The sequence below is a fragment of the Trichomonas vaginalis genome, chromosome III (assembly GCF_026262505.1).
Source record: "Trichomonas vaginalis G3 chromosome III, whole genome shotgun sequence".
Lineage (NCBI taxonomy): Eukaryota > Parabasalia > Trichomonadida > Trichomonadidae > Trichomonas > Trichomonas vaginalis.
Window position 1 is genome coordinate 10,514,355 of NC_067205.1, and position 21,854 is coordinate 10,536,208.

At 32.7% G+C, this 21,854-nt stretch overlaps 11 protein-coding genes and 1 pseudogene across 12 annotated transcripts, besides 1 other annotated feature; 8 read left to right on the forward strand and 4 right to left on the reverse strand.

The window, feature by feature from the left end:
• Window positions 1-4,865: part of a mobile genetic element that runs on past the window's edge.
• Window positions 616-1,230, reverse strand: TVAGG3_0677390 (uncharacterized protein; the record flags this gene model as incomplete). Its single annotated transcript, XM_051242612.1, has 1 exon — window positions 616-1,230. The coding sequence occupies one exon, from the start codon at window positions 1,228-1,230 to the stop codon at window positions 616-618; it is 615 nt and encodes a 204-aa protein (XP_051089199.1).
• Window positions 1,256-1,657, forward strand: TVAGG3_0677400 (uncharacterized protein; the record flags this gene model as incomplete). Its single annotated transcript, XM_001311458.2, has 1 exon — window positions 1,256-1,657. The coding sequence occupies one exon, from the start codon at window positions 1,256-1,258 to the stop codon at window positions 1,655-1,657; it is 402 nt and encodes a 133-aa protein (XP_001311459.1).
• Window positions 1,846-2,407, reverse strand: TVAGG3_0677410 (annotated as a pseudogene). Its single transcript has one exon. A coding segment is annotated over exon 1 (562 nt).
• Window positions 4,339-4,659, forward strand: TVAGG3_0677420 (uncharacterized protein; the record flags this gene model as incomplete). The annotated part of the gene is made up of 1 exon (XM_001581095.1): window positions 4,339-4,659. One exon carries the CDS (start codon window positions 4,339-4,341, stop codon window positions 4,657-4,659), a length of 321 nt encoding a protein of 106 aa, XP_001581145.1.
• Window positions 4,866-7,007: 2,142 nt separating the features above from the next.
• On the reverse strand, window positions 7,008-7,484 carry TVAGG3_0677430 (protein of unknown function, DUF4106 family; the record flags this gene model as incomplete). Its single annotated transcript, XM_051242613.1, has 1 exon — window positions 7,008-7,484. One exon carries the CDS (start codon window positions 7,482-7,484, stop codon window positions 7,008-7,010), a length of 477 nt encoding a protein of 158 aa, XP_051089200.1.
• A 665-nt stretch (window positions 7,485-8,149) lies between these two features.
• On the forward strand, window positions 8,150-10,685 carry TVAGG3_0677440 (adaptor complex subunit beta family member family; the record flags this gene model as incomplete). Its single annotated transcript, XM_001581096.1, has 1 exon — window positions 8,162-10,657. The coding sequence occupies one exon, from the start codon at window positions 8,162-8,164 to the stop codon at window positions 10,655-10,657; it is 2,496 nt and encodes an 831-aa protein (XP_001581146.1).
• A 202-nt stretch (window positions 10,686-10,887) lies between these two features.
• On the reverse strand, window positions 10,888-11,672 carry TVAGG3_0677450 (uncharacterized protein; the record flags this gene model as incomplete). The annotated part of the gene is made up of 1 exon (XM_001581097.2): window positions 10,912-11,286. The coding sequence occupies one exon, from the start codon at window positions 11,284-11,286 to the stop codon at window positions 10,912-10,914; it is 375 nt and encodes a 124-aa protein (XP_001581147.1).
• A 2,502-nt stretch (window positions 11,673-14,174) lies between these two features.
• TVAGG3_0677460 (armadillo (ARM) repeat-containing protein family) lies at window positions 14,175-15,548 on the forward strand (the record flags this gene model as incomplete). The annotated part of the gene is made up of 1 exon (XM_001581098.1): window positions 14,175-15,548. The coding sequence occupies one exon, from the start codon at window positions 14,175-14,177 to the stop codon at window positions 15,546-15,548; it is 1,374 nt and encodes a 457-aa protein (XP_001581148.1).
• Window positions 15,549-15,829: 281 nt separating this feature from the next.
• Window positions 15,830-16,893, forward strand: TVAGG3_0677470 (arfaptin homology (AH) domain/bar domain domain-containing protein; the record flags this gene model as incomplete). The annotated part of the gene is made up of 1 exon (XM_001581099.1): window positions 15,832-16,602. The coding sequence occupies one exon, from the start codon at window positions 15,832-15,834 to the stop codon at window positions 16,600-16,602; it is 771 nt and encodes a 256-aa protein (XP_001581149.1).
• A 402-nt stretch (window positions 16,894-17,295) lies between these two features.
• On the forward strand, window positions 17,296-17,556 carry TVAGG3_0677480 (uncharacterized protein; the record flags this gene model as incomplete). Its single annotated transcript, XM_001581100.1, has 1 exon — window positions 17,296-17,556. One exon carries the CDS (start codon window positions 17,296-17,298, stop codon window positions 17,554-17,556), a length of 261 nt encoding a protein of 86 aa, XP_001581150.1.
• A 1,005-nt stretch (window positions 17,557-18,561) lies between these two features.
• TVAGG3_0677490 (DNA clamp loader protein) lies at window positions 18,562-20,676 on the forward strand (the record flags this gene model as incomplete). The annotated part of the gene is made up of 1 exon (XM_001581101.1): window positions 18,566-20,629. The coding sequence occupies one exon, from the start codon at window positions 18,566-18,568 to the stop codon at window positions 20,627-20,629; it is 2,064 nt and encodes a 687-aa protein (XP_001581151.1).
• A 267-nt stretch (window positions 20,677-20,943) lies between these two features.
• On the forward strand, window positions 20,944-21,808 carry TVAGG3_0677500 (uncharacterized protein; the record flags this gene model as incomplete). The annotated part of the gene is made up of 1 exon (XM_001581102.1): window positions 21,293-21,670. The coding sequence occupies one exon, from the start codon at window positions 21,293-21,295 to the stop codon at window positions 21,668-21,670; it is 378 nt and encodes a 125-aa protein (XP_001581152.1).
• Window positions 21,809-21,854: the final 46 nt, after the last annotated feature.

The window sequence follows — 21,854 nt, forward strand, 5'->3', positions numbered from 1 at the left end:
ATAGAGTTCAATTGCTTCTGGGAGCATACCATATGACATTTCCTTTGAAAAGTGTTGACAAAACGATTGAGATGAAATCTGTTCCATACGTATGTTATGGTAATTGTTTGTACGTTGAGTCAAAAATAGCTAATGTCACAGGTATTTCAGGAGTTAATAGTAAAGGTTCAGTAGAATATAAATCCTTCTGTTATGAAGTAAATTCAATGTTCATTCCAAACGTTCCTGTCATAGCAACTCATTTAGGTAAATGGGTTCGCATTAGTCCTCATAATTTGAAAGACATGCAATTCAGACTTGTTGACTTTCAAGGAGAGCCGGTAGAACTGAAGGCACCAGTGCGAATGACTGTTGAAGTTGACTTTTTAGAAAATATTAAATGCAACGGCTTACAAGAGAACTCAGAGCTAAAAATATAAAGTATGAATGTTATGTATTAGGTCATGAACTTTGGTTGTTGCTGTTTGATGAAACAAATGAGTTAGTTATGTCAGTCAAGAGAACAGAAAAATATTGTGTTAGTGAAAACTGCACCAAGTCAATAAGATTAGGTTTGCATTATGAAGATGAGTTCGATACTGTTGAAGAAGTTTTGGATAGATACTATAAGTTGCTTTAATTTACTAAAACATATTTCAAACAAAGCTCATATTCTGTTGAAAGTTTTGTATACTCGTTCGAATATTTATACTTAAACTCAACTCCTGTAGTTCCTGGTGTTTCAATGATGCGGATGTTACCTATTTTCATGAATATTGGCGTTTGACCACAGCATTCGATTTCAGGGTCGAGATAGTCAATGACACATTGCTTTCCTGTTATTCGTGATATAACATTTTCAAGGTCCTCCTTTGTTAGAATTATTTGGTTCTTACTTATAAGATTTGTCAAAAGCTTCTTATCGTCTTTGAGTAAAATTGTTTGGTATAACTGAAGAAGGTAATGGTCTACGTTATCTGAAGGATTTGTTTGAACATTTGTGTAAGGATTGTCGTTGGCTTCTCTTGAAAGAACTTGGTCCAGTGGTGGATACTCTAACTTAACATCTGATGTAGTGTTAGCGTTTGAAGCTGTGTTTAAATTCACCGACTTAAGATCTGGTTCTTTTTCTTTCAAACACTCCGAACTATAGTTCTTTATGACAATATTGTTTGTCGTTCGTGAGTCAACATTTGATGTTGGTTCAATTGGAACATTAACGGCACCAGCTAAGATGGACTTACTTCTCATTTCATATAGAATAAAAACCTTTTATATGTATGAAATGAACAATATACTCGACAAGGGTTTGAATGTAAAGCTAACGAATGAAAATATTGTTGAATTCACTGAGACAGGAGCTGTGTATAAAGATGTAGAACTACTGAACAAAAGAGCAAAGGGAAGAAGCAGGAATATGAACAAAGGGTGGAAGCCTATAAAAATTTATGTCAATGATGGCTCAGGAGGTTCAAACATAAAGTATGCAGAAAGTTATAGAGTTTATGCTCTCAAAGGTGAAAAGCCTTCATTTAAGAACAGCTATTCTAACGCATATCCTCAAAAGCTAACGGATGGGGAAGTGGATGATATGAATGACAGCAAAAATATTAACAGAAATGGCGACAGAGATGCATGGAATTTGTTTACCATCAGTCAATTGAAGGTTAAGCTTTAAAATAATGTTGGTCGTTCCCATGGAATATTTTTGACTTTAATGGTATTAGTCATGATATGAATCTCAAGGTATGAACGAGGAGAGATGAGAGACTTATATGCTTCCCAAATTTCTTCAAAAGGTAATGTTATACCTGACTGTTTCCAAATGAGTTCAATATCATAGCGTGAGAAACCTTGAAAGATAACGAAGTCAGTTATGAGACGTTTTATGTTTAAAGCAAGAAACGCCATGTTTGCATAAGTATTGCTACAGTTAAATGGTAATGTCTGACTTTAGTAATGATGTTAGCTAATGGTGAGTCTGGTTTTGAAACTAAACCTTTACCAGCGAAGTCGTCGCAAACGAGCAGAGTGTTTGAAGGATACTTTTTGAAGGGGTATTTTGAAAGTTTTGATAGAATGTAGTTTGTCAGTCGTTTCATATCGTAAACTCCTGAGTACTGACGTAAGTGGTGTTTGTCAATAATTCTTTCCATTTCTTCCGAGGTTTTTTGCATTCCTGACTGTATGAACTCTACGATGGCATAATATTTTCTCTTACGTCGAATGTAACGTTGAGAAATTCAATGAGTTCACTGTCTGGAACTTTAACGACAGAGGCTTGAACTTTTGACATAAATGTTTTCGCTGTTGAATCCATAGAGTCTGAAGTTGCTGATATAATGATTTGGTCATAGTAAGAGTCATTTCCTAAACGCTCTGTTATGAGTATATGACGAATGAGGTTAAATGTCTTACCTGAACCCATCTTTCCACAATAGAAATACACACCATTTGAACAGAACTCATAATCTTTGCTGAAAGGAAGAATGAGAGAAGAGTTAAGTTATCTGTGGTTTCATTCATGTCTTCATCTACGTCATGTATTAAATGCTTCATTTTATCTCCATTAAAAATGCAAGTCAGAATATTCAGAACATAGCACCGAGTCTAACTGACAAGAGTATAAAAGATATACTATGAACACGTTATGATGAAACCTACCAAAATTCAAGAAAGTCAGTATACTTATGAATATCCAAGGCACTGGGTAGAGTATGTAGGAGGTGAGAAAGCTATGAAATAAGACAAGTTAGAAGTATTCCAGCAGGAAGGACAATATTATTGAAGAACTTTAATGTTTTGAGATATAATGATGAAACAAAGAAGCAAGATAGTTTCCCTGTTGCTGTGTATGTGAACTTAGATACAGGAGATGACATGAAAGTTTTTAATACAAAGCTTCAAACAGTAGTGAGAGAACAACTTACTGCGGAAGGACATCCATTACCTTCAGAAGTTACCATAGCATATAATTTTGAAACAAACTCAATAGATTTTAAAGTCATCTCTGCAAAGAAGTCAGGATTTACATTTAATGAAGCAGATGTATATTCAAATGAAAAACTTCAAAGCTATTGCATGGTTAGATAATGACGATTGCTTTAAGAAAATATTTAAATTCAGTGACTCAAAGATGTCAATAGATGACCTTCGTGGAATGTTACCATCGACATTTACAGTAGAAGGTTTCAGCAGGATTGCTTACAAGATTGTCAATTGGTGGTATTTGGTCTCGTGAGAACATTGTTATAAAAATCCAGTATATAAGTGAATTTGCTGAAGAATCTATATTATGTCTTTCAAACTACATGTATTCGCCGCCGAAGCATTATAGTATAACAAACTTTGTCAGTAAGTTTAACATAAGACTTGTCGAACCTTCTTCAATGAAAGATTGTTGTGCTACCTAAAGATGGAAAGGATGGACTCATTATTGAGATGATTTTAATAGCATATTAAATGAGTTTGTTCTTGAAGGTCATTCATGATGAAATAACTGTTGTAGAAGATGTTAGCAATTGTTCAGACATTTTGAAGCGAATAGATGAATAAGAAAGAAGTTAGATAGACCGCAAAGCGGTGAGGGCGAAGCCCGTGAGAACGCTTATGTTTCATTGACTTTCTCCAGTAACGAGAACTTTTATGAGATAATATTGAAGAGAGATGATTTTAATATGGGGTAAATGGTAGCTTGGGCAGCTTTAGGCGCAATGGGAACAAAAGCATTAGCATTTGGAGCAAAAGCACTTGGGGCTTATGACGCAGTAAATAAAATGAGTGGAGGAAGGGTTTCAAAGACATTAGATGCAAATAAAGGAAAGATTGGAGGCTGGGTTGCAAAGAAGTTAAGATTAAATAAAATAGGGCTCATAAATAAAGCATCCAATTTGGTTGCGACTGAGTCAGAAAATGCTTTAGGAAAGGACGATGAGTTTGCAAAACATGCAAAAGACTTTAATGACCAGATGAAAGGTGAAACAATGCATTTAAATAGAGTCGATGGAACTAAAGAAAATGTTTCTTCTCCACCCAGTAGTTCTTCCGTATGGTCCCTATGGAATGTATGGAAACCCTTACGAAAGACCATTTGACCCATTGACTGGTGGAAGTAACTGGTATCATTACGGACGAAGAAGAAAGACAGTCAAGTTGGAGACAGACGTGAAGAAAGCAACTAAAAAGAAACCAAGGAAGAGAGTTATAAGCAATGAATTCAACAGGGTGAAAAAACAGGTTGAAAAAAGAGGTGAGATCTCACCACTTCACCTAAATTTATTTTTGTGCTATGTTTTCATACGTGTGAGGGTGGTGATATTATTAATTTTTAAGTTTATTTTTTATTTTATTTTTATATAAATGACGAAAACTATTGAGATAACAAACTACAACGGTCATGAGTTCAAGAATTTGTTCTTCGTTCCTCGTGAAAATACATTCTATCAGATACGAGGGAGAAAGGGTAAAGTTAGTTTGAGCGTTTATGACTACAAGCATAATGGAAAGTTTATACAAGCAATAGATACAAACGGTAAGCGTGTTTCATTAGCTTTGTCAAAACTTACAGGTATAAACTATGACAGTGATTTTGACCTATATGAAGAAGAAAGTGAGTCAGAAGATTATGAGCTGTTATATGAAGCACAGCAATGGGAGGAGTTGCAATACTTTTGTAAGTGAGAACGTTTATTTTTTACAGTAGTAAAGTCGTTTGTGAAAACATTAGTGAGGTGAAGTGGTTGGCGGCTTTATAAATATTTAAGGTTAAGTTAGTGTTGTCGTTTGTGTTGTAAAATATACGTTAACGGTTTCGTAAAGTGTCAAATTCACATAACAGGGGTACGGTGGAACGCAGTGCCGTCGTACCCTTGTTATGTATACTAACTCATACTGGTCCAAAATATCTGCATCTTTCATATCTTTCAATGGCATTAAAGCCGCACTGAAAATACCCGTTATATCTGGTTCACCATTCACTTCCATTGCGTCTACAACTTCTTGGAATTGAGGTTGTAAGTTTATGAACCACCTATCCGGATTAGCTTTATGACCCCATTTCATTGTAGTTCCATAGTCTGCAGAAACAAAAGTAGGTTTGTTTCCATATTGGTTAGGTTCTGAATGAACTTTAAACAATGTTTCATTTCTATATGTTTTGTTGAAATTTAACCTTTTATTTTCACCGAGTTCAGCCAAAGATTGAACGTTATATGGTCGTAAGTAAAAAGGATTATTGTATTTGCGTACATTTTCTTTCAGTACTTCCATTCTATGCTGAATATTTTCATCTGATGTTGGAGTCTTTTGTATGTTGGTGAACATTTTTCGATATTCTTCTACTATGTCAGCCGAATTTTTCTTAGACTCTTGGAAAGATTCCATATTCACCTCATACTCTTGTTGAGGGTCAAGATTTTTCGGCTGTTCCAAATCTTCATCTAGATCTGTGAAGTTAGTTTCCAAAGGAGGGACTTGTTCGTTTCCTTCAGGCTCTTCTAGCTGTTGTTGCTGAACTATTTCTTCCATGTCTGGTTGAATCTGAACTTCTTCCTGTGGAGTTTCTTGTACCTCATCTGGTGGCATTTCATATATTCCGAGACCGTTTTTAACAAGTTCCCTATCTAAGTCATCCGGACTCATAAACCTTTCTTCTTTCGTTCCGTCTCTATTTTTTACGCGTTTCATGAAGAGAGTTGAATTATCATTTAGCTCTGACATCAAATATCTCGGAGTAAATTCATCCATGTCATTTGGATGATATGCTATTAAATCATATCCCTTTGCGAGCTTGTATTTTCCAGGTTTGAGATTATATCCGATTTTATGCTGAACCATAAAGCTAAATAGGTTCGGGTCAGTATTTCCTTCCTTGAACTTTCTAATAGCTTCTTTATATCTGTCACTAAAGTCAAGAGTATCTGGGTAACCATAATCTTCCTTAAGCATTTTTAAGAATTCTTGGTTTCCTTTTTCTCTACTTCTTTTGTGTCTTTGCTCTGTTTGTGGTTGCTGTGCAGGATTTTGAACTGTTGGTTGTTGTGCTGGTTTTGGTTGTGGTGCAGGTGCTGGATTTTGAACTGTTGGTTGTTGTGCAGGGTTTTGAACTGTTGGTTTTGGTTGTTGTTGTGGTGCTGGATTTTGAACTGTTGGTTTTGGTTGTTGTTGTGGTGCTGGATTTTGAACTGTTGGTTTTGGTTGTTGTTGTGGTGCTGGATTTTGAACTGTTGGTTTTGGTTGTTGTTTTGGTGCATGCCTGTGTCTGTGTCCATGTGACAATGTAAATGTTTTAGGTAGTCCTGGTGTAGGTGCTTCTCTTGGAGGGTTTGGTGGTATATAAGTTCCACCAGCTGGCACATATGTTCCATCTGCAGCATAATGTCCTACCTGACTTTTCGTTTTTAAGAAAGCATTTACTAGGTCTGTTTTGGTCTGTTGTAACTCTTTTTCTTGACTTTCCACAACAGCTGCTCTAACGGCGTCATAGGCACTTTGGACTGCCTGTCTCGTTGCTGCATCTGTTATTTTCGTCATATTTTGTGCTACTTCTCTTAACTCTTTGTCGAAACCTTCAGACTTCAGTTTCTTTCCAGATGAGAAGTCGTTCACTAGTTTCACCTTACTATGAAGAGCTTCGAGGGCATTCTTAAAGTCAGCATTCATTAAAGCTTCATTTGAACTGTCTTCATCCGCTTGTATTTTTGTCCTTATTGACCCTATAAGTTGGGCTGCTTTAGCGTTGGCTTGGGCATCTAACCAGTCATTATTAGCTTTTATAATATCTGCGCTTTTCATTGCCTTTTGCATGGCTGCATCGTTATTTTTACTTTCTTGTGCTAAGTTTTCATACTGTACGGTTTGGTTTTGCAACTGTAAAAGTTTTTCTGCCTTTACATTTGCTTCAACTTCTTTTTTATACTCATCGCTATCCATATATGTCTTCATGGCTTTTTGTTTTATTTCTTCATCTTTCAGTACTTTATATTGAGTAGTATGGTTTTTCAAATTTATAACATCTTGTTCCATTTTTGCTACTTCTGCTGCTTTTTCTGACACTTTTTCGCATATTCCTCTGTACTTAGTTCTTTCAGTTGTTCTTCTTTCTTCTTTTTCTCTACGTTTAACTCATTTAGTTTCTTTGTCTGTCTGTCATATTCTAGTTTCTTTTCGTTTTCACTTATTTGTTTCTGTATGTCTATGTTTGACTTTTTGACATCTGTTATTTGATTTTTGAGTGAACTCAAATTCATTTGACTTTGAGGGTTATAAGCTGTTCCGTCTGCAGCTCCACCATAGCCTGCCATTTTCGCTAAAAGTGCCGCTCTTAAACCCCCACTCTGTGCACCAATAACTCGGTTTAAAAGCATAGGGTTGCTTGACATTTGTTGCAACATAGTGGGGTCATTCATCATTTGTTGTTGCAACTGTTGTTGTGGTGTCAGTTTTACTATTGGATGTTTCAATGCTCCCTTCCTCTTACGTATATTCTTACGTAGCTTACGTGGCATTTTAAGTGAAGTAAAAAACGGTTTTTGACAGATGTTTATATGACACTTTTTGTTCAGCACAGAAAACTACTCGGTCAAAGTGTTGTCAGTTTTGTAAAATAACCGTCCTATCTCATTCTATAAGGGGAAAAAGGCTTCTCAAAGTATACTTCCTTGGAACGCCTGTAACTTTTCCTGTAGCGATGATAGATCCTTACTTGTCCGGACAAAGTTATACTATTTTGAGTGCTCTACAAAAAAGTCACCGGCTGGCTCGTCCTCAGAAATTTTTTATGGGCTAGAGGGCGCAACGCGCCTGGAAGCCCCACTACCTTTTTTTTCAAACTATCATTTCAAATTGAGAACTTGCGATCATTTTCTTTTTATTTGATCGCAAAGTCGAATTTCAAAAAAATGTATACAAGCTATTCTTCTTTATAATTCACTAATTCTTTTTAATTTTTTCAATGGAAGTTTTTGGAAGAAATCGAAAAAAAATAAAATTGCACAAATACAATCCAATAAATTATTTCAAAATGTGAAGTGATTTAGTTTGAACTCAATTTTTTCAATGCTTGGTGTAATGAATCCTAAATCATTAATATTCTAAATCATTATCTCATAATTCTATTATTCATAGTATCCAACTTCTTATTCAATTTCAAGTAATATTATTCAAATTTAAAATCAGATCTACCATGTCAAGGATGCAAGCCAACGAGATCTTGGAGATGCTCACCCAACTAGGATCTCCTGAAATTGAACAAAGAGATGCAGCTTTCAATCGACTTGTCCGATTAGAGGCAGAAAATGTTGATTGCTCACAGGCATTTTTAGCAATTGCTGGAATAAGAACACAAGATGTCAAAAAACAAATTAAGATTCGAAGGTTTATTGGTGTGTATGCTGAGAGATATTTAGAAAACGATCCCAAAGCAGCATATTTAGTTTTAGAAGGAATGATTAGCGATTTTGAAAGACCAGATCCTCAACTCAAAGCAATTGTTGTAAAACAACTCGGAAGGCTTATCAATGAAAACCTTGCTGACCGATTTATTCCTCTGATAATCAGAAGCTGCTCTTCTGATGATCCTTACGTCCGAAAAACTTCCGCACTCGCATTACTATCTATATATAAGTACAAATCATCATATATGGAGAAATCCAAACTTGCGACTCACTTAAAATGCTTAGTCGAAGACTCAAATCCGAATGTTGCTGCAAATGCGATTTCGGTTGTATACGAAATCAACCAATCCCGCGATAAACCAATCTTTGAGCCCACTTTTACTACAATCAACAACTTATTAGCATCAATCGACCAAACAACAGAATGGCAGCAAGTTCAGATCCTCGATTACGCATGTACGTACAATCCAGATACAGCTAATGATGCTAGGAACATCATATCAAGAGCAGCAACAAGATTATCCCACGCAAATGCCGCAGTCGTATTATCTGCCATTAGGTGCTGCTTAACAATGAATCTTTACATAGATGATCCCGCCAAGGTCAGAGAGACTTTAACTCGCTTAGCTTTGCCTTTAGTAACTTTATTGAATAATTCACATCCAATTCAATACACAGCGATCAAATCCATATTGATATTACTGCAGCATTACAGAAGACTCTTTTCTTCAGAGGTTTCAATCTTCTTTTGCAAATTTGATGATCCTCCTTACATAAAATTGGCAAAATTAGATGTAATTCTGACATTATGCAGTGCACAAAATGTTGGTAAAGTACTTGAAGAGCTTTACGATTACGCACAACAAGCAGATGTCGATTTTGTCAGAAAATCTATTGCAGCAATAGGAAAAATCGCAATTACGTTCGAAGCAGCTGCATCATCATGCGTTGATAAGATCGTAGCTCTCGTAGATAACAAGATTGAATACGTTGTTCAAGAATGTATCGTTGTTGCAGCAGATATCTTCCGCCGTTATCCAAACAAATACCTCGGAATTCTTACTAACATCTGTGGTGCTCTCGGATCAAAACTCGATGACCACAGAGCGAAAGCAGCAATGGTTTGGATTTTGGGAGAATACGCCGATAGAATTGGAAATGTCGGAGATTTGATCGATGCAAACTTTATCGATGATTACTTGGAAGAAACTCCTGATGTTCAACTCGCAATTTTGACTGCTGTATTCAAATACTTTTTGGTCGACCAAGAAGATGGCCAAGATTTACTTCAACAAGTCATAACAATGTCTACAAGCCAAGTTGATAATCCGGACATAAGAGATAGAGCATTTCAGTATTATTGGCTCATTTCGGAAGCTCCTGATTACTGTCAACAGATAGTTATGCCAGAAAGTAAGCCAACGATTAAGACCGAGCTATTTACATACGATTCAGACCTTGTTGAAAAATTAATTCCGAATATCGGAACAATTTCTGTTTTATACAACAAAGTTCCTGATGAGTTCGTCGAAACAGTTAAGATTATGACACTAGATAGTCTCGACAAACCAGATGGCGATACGAATATCGCATCTCGTATGGAAATTCCAATTGTTGTTGATGGCAAGAGCACAAACTCATTAGAAGTAAGAGCTACATTACTTCAAATCGGCCAAGACAATCAAATCGCTATGAGAATTACGAACTTTAATGAAAATGCGGATCAAATCAAAGATATTGCATTTAATAAGAATGTTTTCGGATTTGCTCCTCAAAAAGAAGGTCTTCCAAAGGATTTACCTTCTCAAAAATCTGTTTCATTATCTGTCAAATTATCATTTGATGCAAATTACACACAGGGTGCACAAATATCAACATCCATTGATGTTGCTATCCTTACAAATAATCCTTCACCAATTATCTTCAAAGTTCCAATGAAATTGGAGTCAATTTTAGTTACAGACAAAGAAGGAGGCAAACTTGCAAGGGAAGACTTCATAAGCGTTTGGCAGTCTATTCCATCAAGTAATGAATTGACAACTGTTGTTAATAATGCAAGAGTCGATTCAATTCCAGTTGCAAAGAATCAGTTGGCAGGAAAGAGATTGTATTTCGTTGCTAAAAAGGATAATACAGCATATTTCTCAGGAAAAGCTATCAATAACGAAATGTGCATTGTATTTCTTACATTTTCTGATTCTGGAGACGCACAAGCTGGCATTAGAATGGCTAATCAAGTTATTGCCCCTCTTATCTTAGAATTGGTCAAAAATGTAATTGTTTAAAAAAAATAAAATTTTAATATTTAATCGGATTACTTAAATTGCTTCTTAAATTTGAATTTAGTAATGACTATGATTGTATCTTTTCTTTAACAAGAATTTCGATGATATTTTGGAGGGAATTTATTCTCATTCATACAAATGTTTAAAACCAAACATACAAATGCATAAAACTCCAGCAAGTGAAGGTTTGATGAGCAAATAATCAAGAAAATTCAATAAAAGGTTATTTAATTTACAAAAATTTTAATCCGCAGTTAATTGTACATTGCAAGAACACCCAATTTGAGTAGGTTCGAAGAAGTTTTCCGAACCATCTCTGGAGAGAAGAAAATTCTTCCGTTAGATACTGTTCCAAAAAATAATAATTTGGAAATTGAAAGGATGTTTGCATGAGGTTCATAAGCATCTGGTATTGAATATGAATCGGGTCCCAAGTTTTCAATTCTGAAACGTGAATATGTTCCAACTTTGGAGACATTGATAAAGTATCGATAAAGCCTTTTATTATCAGGTATTATTTCGCCTTCTTCAGTAACATTTGGATCTAAGAATGGAGTAAAGTTATGTTGTTCATCAAGTACTTTCCAAACATCTGTCTGAGTTTCTCCAAGAATTCTAAAGTCGAGCATGTAACGAGGCACAATATCATTTAACAATATTGTGTAAGATGTTAATTTAACTTTTGTATGATGAAAATCGATCGAAAGATAAGGTGTTAAAAACCATGGTTCATCTTCTGTTAAAAATCGCCCCGGTGATTCCGTAACATTGCCAACAATTACAGAACAAGTAGTTTTATATAATTCATTTTGTAGATGATGCGTTGATGATGGAGTTAAAGTAACAGCATCTACTCTGGTAAGATTATCGTCGTTATAAGTATCTCTAAGGAACTTGAATACATCATTGTAGTTATAATAATCTGTACCATTGAATGTATGTGGTGGAAACTGAATATCAACAAAGCATAATAGCGCTAAATTTTTTTTTAAATAATTTTTATAAAAGTATTGAATTTATTCATCCTTCCATTCAATTTTTATATTTATTTTGACAAAATTGTGAGGTGTATTGATCTTGATAGTTTTAATTCAAATCGACTAATTTATATAAATGTGAATGAACATTTCATTTTTAATCATAATGAAACCACAAATGATCTGAATTTCCATTTCACTTCCGTAACATTTTGAAACAATAGATAGATTAACAAATACAAGTTACCAGATGACACTTTTTTGGTATACCAAAACCGCTTATTTCAAAACTGGCAAAAATCAAGAAAAAGAAATCATCACTTTCAATGTAATCTAAAGAACAACAGAGATTTTTTCGATGCTAAGACTATCAAAAATTGAGTAAAAACAAAAGATATCTGCTCAATATTGAAAGTTATTTCACAAATCATGGCAAATTCAAAAACTCTTTTAAATTCGAAAAAAAAAATTTACGTTATTTACAATCTTAACATTACGAGTATAGAAATATATAACTTTTAGTATTGCAATCAAGCTAACTAAGGATGTCAATTCGGAAAATTGTTTTCATTTTAGGAGAATATAATTTTCCTTTTGGAAAATTTAAAAAGTGAGACGCGCAGGATTCGAACCTTTTTAAAAGTTGATTTAAATATATTCTAGTGTGGATTCTAAGGATAATATCATATTTAAAATAAGAATATACTAGTTTAGGTGGTATAATTTTTTCGATAAATTTGAGAGCATGTACGTTTAGGACATCAAAAGTGTCAATTCGCTCAGCGAAAGCTGAGCTAGCTTCGTTCTCGAAAAAATAGGGAAGGAGTGAAAGAGAGTGATACAGATGTTGACACATTCATATCATTTCAACAAATTTTGATCAAATTGAAATTCAATTCACTTCATATCCTTCAGTCAGTACATTGACATCCTTCTACATCACAATGATAACTCGTACATCAATAGTTCTACAACTAACTCAGAAAAAACAAGATTTTTACTTCCAGCTTACAGCTTTTAAAAAGTTTCGATGATAAAAATCACTCTACTCTTGTTTATCGATATGTTGTGATAGTAGGTAAACGTATTCTTATCGATATTAATAAAAATATTTTTACGAAAATCTGAACCAATTACAGAGTTATTCATAAAGTTTATGATAACTGTAATTACTTCATCTTTGTTTAATATTTGAATAAACAATTTAATTTAATTTGCATAATTTTTTTTAGTTGAAAGACAGGAAACTTAGTTGAGTTTGTATTATTTTTATCGTTCAATTCATTGTATCAGTGAGTGATCCAGATATTTAAGATATTTACAAAAAATTTATTAATTTGATTAACAAATTTTAATCAAAATAGCAAAAATCTATTTGATAGCTGTAAGCAAACAATAATTTTTATTTCAAGCAAAATCAATTATTTTCATCTAAACGTATAAAATTGTCAATTTTATGAGAATAAATTTAAAATCTCATGAAATATAAAGGAGAGTAATATTTTTCAATTTTCTTTTTTTCTTTGTCTCAAATATTTTCTGTTGGGAATTTTCTTGTTATCAAAAAATAATTTTAATATTTGTTTATTTCATTACATACAATAAAATTTTAAAAACTCTATTTGTTCACAAGAAAATTTTTCCCTTCATATGAAGAAACATTTTGTTCTCCATTTGATGCTGAGTCTAAATCTCGATTTTTGATTTTTCTTCTTTCCAAATTTCTTTTTTCCAAATTAGAAGTTTAATTCAAATTTTCAATAGTTTATATATTTTCTCAAACCGTCTTAGATTTTCTCACTTTTTAGGGATTTTCTCTCAAAATATACAAAAATAGTAATATCAATACATGTGTCTAATATACTTTAAAACCATCGTGATAAAATTCAAAAACGAAGAGTTCTTCTCTCCAAATTTTTTTCAAAATCAAAAAAATCAGATAAAAAGGCACGTTTGGAAAATTCATTTTTAGCATTTTAGGAATTTTCTCACTTTTCTTCCAAATTGACATCCTTAAGCTAACTCAACAGAAATCGTCGACGAATATCAAATTTTTACTTTTTCAATTTCCATGAGCTCAAAAATTTGATTATAACTGAGTCAGATTTTAGCATTTGTTCATCATAGTATTACCATTATAAAGGTTCTTTGATATCCTATACTTCCATATCAGTGTTGGTCTCAATTGTATTTCACATAGTTCTATAATTTGAAAAAAATTCTCCATATTGAGCTGCAAAAGTAAAAAATTGAGGGTAATTCTTTTTCTAGTCTAGCCGTTCTATTCTAAAACAAGATATAGTAACGTCGTCATTATTCAAGAATAAACATATCACATTAATTAATCAATCTAATATAAATTCGTCGTATTTAGATGTACATTGATGCTCTCAATTTTCAATTAGAAATCTTTCCATGTCACGTTTTTGGTTTCACCTTTTAAATCAATGATTGTTAGAGAACAATAAAATCAAATAATTATATGCTTATGGAATAACATAAAAATTTTGACTTAAATCCACATTTCGTTTTTTGCCTAAATGGATGATTATAAATTTGAAGAAAATCAAAAGAAAAATCATGTACAAAATGATATGGAAAGAGATGATAAACTCGATTATGATATTTTGCAGTTAGAAAAATGCATTTCGGCTATAAATGATATTTCAATTTCAGATGTTGTTGACGAAAAACAGTTAGATTCACAATATAGCGTAATATTACAGATATTATCACAAAATGCTTCATTAATTATCAATCAAAACGTTGAAGATCCTCTAATTTCATTCATAATTCATAATATACAATCAGCATTTGTGAATATTGTACAAGGAGCATCTGCATTACTTAGAGCATGCGCAAAAGGCACTAATTGTAATAGTTTAATATTTATCCAAGATGAAAATTTAAATGTAATCATTAGTTTTCTCAAAGAAGGAAATGATTGTTTTGCAATGTCCAACATTTTTAGCGTAATCATTGAAATTCTTAAAGACAAAGACACATCAGAGACAATTATTCAACAATTAAATTTAGAAATTTTGACAGAAATACTAAATAATACAATAAATAAGATCATCATAATAGGTTCAGATCCAAATAGAAATGTTTTAATGCTTAGAATGCTTGTATTTTTGAATGAATTAATTTATATTACCAAAAACTATAAATTAGCAGATTTAATCAACCAATTCTTAACAACACACATTAAACTTATTGATACTATTGCTGATCCAACTATTATTAAGTTTATTTGCTGTATTTATCTTAATATCCTCTCATATGTTCAATTTGATAAAGAATTAATATCAATATTCTTTAAATGGATGGATATTAATAGTCCAGATGTTCTAAATTTGATTATTAATATTATTTGCAATAATAAATATCCTGGCGTTCCTCCATCGGATTTTATACTTAAAAGAATGATTGGATGCAAAGACCCACAACTATTTAATGCACTTTGTGATGCAGAGGTTGCTTTATGTGAAAGAAATCAAAGGCATTTAGAAATTATTTTAAAAGATAGCAATGAATTTATATCAGCACTTATTACAATGGTTGATGAAAATCCTTATAGTTTAGGAATAGAAATAGCACGATTTCTTGCTTATTTGGTTTATCAACAAATTAATCCAGAATTTATTTTATCATCTGGTGTATTGGGTGTTATATCTAGCTTTATAGATTCAAATTCAGCAGATTCAGTTGAGTTTGTTGCTTCATTGTTTAATTTATTCAAAACACCGTCAATGACGCATCAAATATACAAATTTTTGAATGAAAACTCTATTATCGAAGAAATTGAATCATGTGCTGATAGGGATTTCCAAGATCTTGCCGATATTTCTTCAGAGTTTTTAGATGAGATTGAAAAATATCAGAATTCAGAGGATTCAAATGAAAGATCATAGAAATCCTTAATTTATTACTTGCCATTTTTTTATATTGAAAGAAATTTATATTTGTATGTTTTCAAGCGATATTTATAATAAAATTTGTAGAATAGATCTTTTATAATTGATTCATGAGTTATTTTGCTACACATGCTCAATAATATTCCAAATCACAAACAAAACGCTTTTGGTGCTTCATTCATAGGGATTCATAGTCATAAGGGAGCTTATTTATACATAACATTCTCATTCTCACCAATGACAACCTCAATTTGCGATCGGTGTCAGTTTTTTATTTCCGATGAAAAAATTGATTGAAGCAACAAAAAATGTATTTTCAAAAAGAGATCCTTCAGAGTTTGATAAAGCAAAGAAAATATATAAAGGACTGGGCAAAAATGTTAAAGAAGCATTAGTTAGTCTTGGACAATTAAATAAGAATGTTGATAAAATGTCAGCTAAAATCATCGAATTAGCTAAAGGATTTAAGAAGGCAGATGATGGAAAGAATCCCAATATTACAAATCAGGTAAATTGCATACTTTTATTCTCTGAGAGAGTAAATCATATTACAACAGACTTCTTTGATACGGAAATAGATCAAAAAGTAAATGTCCCGATAGATTTGTTTGCAAAAGAATATGCAAGACTAAAATTTTTATATAAAAAGCGAAAATCTACATTAAAATTGGTAGAAAATGCGCAAAATGAATGTATAAATCTTAGAAAACAGACTGGTGTACAGCCTGTTGCGCTTGAAAGAGTTGATAAAGAACTTACACGCCTGAATTTAAGATTTGCTCAGATAGACGAAGATTTTATAAAGACAACATATCGTCTTAAGGCACAAAAATCATATCAAGTAATTAAAAATCCTACAATTGCATTATCTCAAATTATGAGCCAATATTTGAAATTAGTTTTTAAGGAAATGACTGATATGAGAGTTGCATTTCCACCGCAGATTTTCCAGTCGGAATCCGCCAATTTTCAACAAAATATTATATTTTCGCAAAATCAACAATACATACAAAATGCTGTACCAGCTCCAAATCCATATGATGAGTTATGATAATTTCATTTTTTAAAAATAAACCAATTTTTGATTTCAAGATATCTTGTAATTAAAATCTGACTTTTTAAATTAGGAGTAATAAATTAGGCACCACTAATCATTTCTTTCATCTCTGCCATAACGAGCAGAAAAGAAGCGAACAGTAACCCTAGGAAAAAAGAGGACGGGTGTCACTTTTCGTGGTACTACCTTTATTACGGGTACAGCGCAAAATACAAATGAAAATATCATGATTAATATATTTTTGTTGTCTAAAATTTTGACTGATCACAGTTCTCAAAACTAAACTTAATCTTATCAAAACTATTAACAGTTACAATGACATACCGAAAATTCGTAAATTGAACAGTAAAAAGAAAGATCAGATTAAATATACTAATAAATCAAAAGAATATTGCTTTACAGGAGGTAAAAACGTTTTCGAATTCAATTTATTGAGTGTCATATTCAAAGATTTAAAATGTGATAGCCTTACAACGATACAAAATACATTATAAACAATTAAATTTTATGAAAACTCAAAGAAAATAAACTGACCAAATTTTTAACAAAAAAATCCATTGTTTAGATAATATTATAACAATCTTAAAATTTAGTTCTGATCATAGTTCTCAAAACTAAACTTAATCTTATCAAAACTATTAACATTGTAAAGTTATCAATTCTTTTAGCAGTTTTCAAAAATTTTCGATGCTTTTCTTGTTATCCTTTGCAGACATTCAGTTCGAACCTCATACATTCAACGGCACCGATTATTACAATTACAATGATATCTTCAAATTCCTTCGAGAAATCTATAACACAGATAACCTTACAAAAGTTGATGCAGTCACACTCACTCCTTCTTCAACACACCATCTACAGAACGAAGGATACAAAACTACATGTTCAGTCATTGCAGGTCCAGTTACCGAATCACCAGGCCGATTTTTGACAGAAGCGGAGCCTTGAATTTTGAAACCATATCTTCTTATTGATTTTCATCACACACGTGTTAAATTGACCTCATATTGTATATTACTTAATGCCCATGTTTATAGGTTCATGCAAGAGTTCAGAATAAGTGGTGAAATTGAAACCGATGTTTAGACAGTTCTTGATGAACACCATGGTTATACACCATTTATTGATCCACAAATTAACGAACAAGGTGTTAGTCTTACTGATGATCAGCGTCTTTATCGGTATTTCTTTAATGTTTCTAAAGTTGGTACATTTTCTCGATTCAAAATCGAGAATTTAGGTCCGGATTCACACAATGGAACTTTTCAAACTCATGCAAACATTCTTTCAATTTCAAAGTTGTTATTGTTTGGCACCATCTCAAACAATCGTGTTTTCTTCTCACCAGCTAAAGTTAAGCAATCATCATCGAACCTTCTTAAGCTTGGAGCCCTTTCTATGCTTAATTAATTCCTCTTTACTGTTTTGTTACAAATTTTATTATATTTTTCATCTTTTCTTTATTTATTAAACTATTTGCGTCTTCATGAATCTTAATTAAATTTATATATTCATGTAAATAATTCACTAAATACATTGATTCAAAAAAAATTGATAGGATTCAGAGATTATATAGCTAAAGGAAATGCATTATATGAAAATGAGTTTTAAAATAGCCATTCTATGTTCACAAATACCATCAATATTTTTATATAACACTTCAATTTGAATCCAATATTCCCTATTGGATAGAGCTTCATTGTTGAGAAAATCCTCATAGCATTAGAAAAATCCTCGTTACATAAAGGAATCCTAATGCTATGTAAACTCCTTTTCCTTCGTAAAGTCTCAAATTCACGAAGGAAAATGGGTTTAAATATAGCAAATCCTGAAGAAAAATCTTGTGAATAGCTTTCCTATACAGTATGAAACAACTAAACTCATTCAAATCAAGTCTTTGATGAAGTTCTAGTTGGAAAAGTGAACTTCCTTTTATTCATTTTTTTTATATAAAAAAATGCCGCCAAAAGTAGCTAAAGTTGATCTTCGTCCATTTCCTAAAAGAGATGAAAACTTCACTATTAATGCAGGGTTTCAATATGGTAAAGGAGATAATCCTCCATTATACGGACAAAAAGTCATTCCAGTCGGAAAACCAAATTGTTTACTAGGAAACACATTTGTTCCTACAGGAACAATGGTTTCATTGAAGCGCGAACAAGTTAAAGATCTTATTACTAAATACGGAGGCAAAGTCACCTCATCAATTTCAGGAAAAACAGATTGTGTTGTTGTTGGCTGCATAGAAGTCGGTCCAAAGAAAATACAGACTTGCAGAGAGAAGAATATCCCAACAATTGATGAAGATGGCCTCTTTTATTTAATTGCAAGATCAGATCCAGAAAAGAACAAAGATTTCATCAAGAAATTCGAGAACCAGCAAGCAGGTGTTATCGAAGAGATTGAAGAAAAGAAGGAAGCTCAAGAAGAAATCAAACATGAAGAAACAATCAAAGAAAATATCAAAGAAAAGAAGGAACAAAACAAGAAATACCTTAACTTCGCAGAAAAATACAGACCATCCGACCTAAAGGACTTCATAGGAGCTGTCGGAGCTAAGAATCAACTCAGAGAATATTTATCTAAATTCCCGAACGTCAAAAACAAAATTGCTCTTATTTCAGGTGACCAAGGATGTGGAAAGACTACATTGGCGCACTTAATGGCCTCTTCTCTTGGCTTCCATTGCAATGAATTGAACGCGTCAGACGTAAGAACAAAAGGAGAGATCCAAAACTTCTTAGATGTCACTACCAGCGGATGTATCGAAACATCAAAGAAGAAAGGACTCGGAAAAGAATGTTTAATCTTTGATGAAATCGATGGAATGGGCGCAGGCGATAGAGGAGGCATTTCCGCGATTGCTTCATTGGCAAAGACCACAAAGATACCAATTATCTGTATAACAACTGGAAAATCAGATAAAAAATTTGATCCTTTATTAAAAATCTGCGAATCGATAAACATTCCGAAGATCGAACGCGGATTGATGTGTAACAAACTTATAACTGTTGCAAAATCGGAAGGAATCAACATTTCCCAAAAATCAATTCAAAGTATCGCGGAAAGAGCGAACGGAGACCTTAGATACGCCCTGAATTCACTGGAATTCTGGTCGGCAAGTGATAATGGCTTCGAGAAAGCCAAATCAGTCGACAACGCCGTTGATGGAACAAGATTTATTTTATCAATGCACACTTCCTTCGAAGACAAGTTCAATTGTGCATTTGCCGATGATGCCATGCCACTCTACGTCCAATACAACCTCCATGCTCCTCAAGGGAACAGAGAATCAGCACTTGATTACGCAGATGCGCTCGATGCAACATGTTTCGGAGAGATCGTTGAAAGGGAACTCAAGGAGACACAAAACTACAGTCTTTCGACCCCTTCTAATTACCTTTCTTGTGTTTTGCCAACAATGATTTCCAAAAATAAGATGGAACCGAAACTTTTAAGTGCACAGATGCCAAAGATTATGATGACATACTCAAAGAAGTCGAAACTCGAAAGAATCAAACAAGATATCGCTTCATCATTTAAGATAAACGATAGCGATGTTTATTCTACAGCACAGAATGCGATGATGAGAATTGGAGAGCTTTCAAAGAACGAAAAATATGATTTGGCATCGAAATTTATGTTTGATTCGAATATTTCTCTTGAAAATGTTGAAGATTTCAATGAATTTATCAACATTGGAAAGAAGAATGATTTCAAACTCCAGAAAGATCTGAAGAAGTCTTATTTGGCCCAACATTCCGAATATGATCCTTTAATTGTCCAAACTCATGGAAAGAAAGTTAAACTGGAAGAGAGCAAGAAGAAAGAAAAGGATGAAGATGGTGAAAGTAAAAAGAAACATAAAGATGAAAAGAAAGAAAAGAAATCTAAAGGTGAGAAAAAGAAAGATGAAAAGAAGAAAGAAAAACATGAAAAGAAACATGAGAAGAAGGAAAAGGATGAAAAGAAACATGATAAAAAAGAAAAAGATGAAAAGAAGAAGAAAGATAAAAAATGAATAAAAATTGATTTTTATTAATATTGTTAATTAACAAACGATTAAAATTATTGTGTTACATATAGCTTTAAAAGGATCAGGATTGTGTTATACCTGCTTTGAAATATTATACCGCAAGAATCTAATAGAAAACTTACAATGTGAGTGGCATACTTCCAAAATATAATATAGATATAATCGGTATACTCAAAGCATTGTTTTCAAATATGATTATGGTCACAAATTCTATCGTCCTAATTTGTAAACTTCTTATCAAAAGTTTAACATTGTAAAGCTATCAATTTCTTTTGACACCTTTCAAAAATTTTATCGATTTTCTTCTTAACATATGCAGATATTCAGTTCGAACCTCATACAATAAACGGGACAGATTATTACAACTACAATGACATCTTCAAATTCTTACGAGATTTATATAAAACAGACAATTTGACTAAAGTTGATGCAGTCACACTCACTCCTTCTTCAACACACCATTTACAGAATGTAAACTTAAAAACCACATGTTCAGTTATTGTTGGCCCTGTTGAAGAATCACCAGGTCGATTTTTAACAGAAGACGAACCTTGGAATTTAAAACCATATCTTCTTATTGATTTTTATCACACACGTGTTAAATTAACCTCATATGCTATATTGCTTAATGCATTTATTTATAGGTTCATGCAAGAATTCAGAATAAGTGGTGAAATTGAAAATGACGTTTGGAAAGTCATTGATGAACACCATGGTTATACACCATTCATTGATCCACAAATTAACGAACAAGGTAAAATCCTCACTAATGATAAGCGTCTTTATCGATATTTCTTTAATGTTTCTAAAGTTGGTACATTTTCTCGATTCAAGATCGAAAATCTTGGCCCTGATTCGTGCAAAGGAGATTATCAACCTCATGCAAATATTCTTTCAATTTCAAAGTTGTTATTCTTTGGCACCATCTCAAATAATCGAATTTTCTTCTCACCAGCCAAAGTCAAGAAATCATCATCCAATCTTCTTAAGCTTGGAGCTCTTTCTATGTTTAATCAGATAATCTAATATTAATGAAAATATATTAATAAATGATTAGGGCATTTATCGTAAATGTGAATAATCAATTTTAATAAAATGACACCCATATTCAAATTATTGAATGACATTGATTTTTCAAGCACCTTAGATATCATACAAATAAACTTCCAAATCAATTAAAATACATACAATTTTTATTTATAATATACAT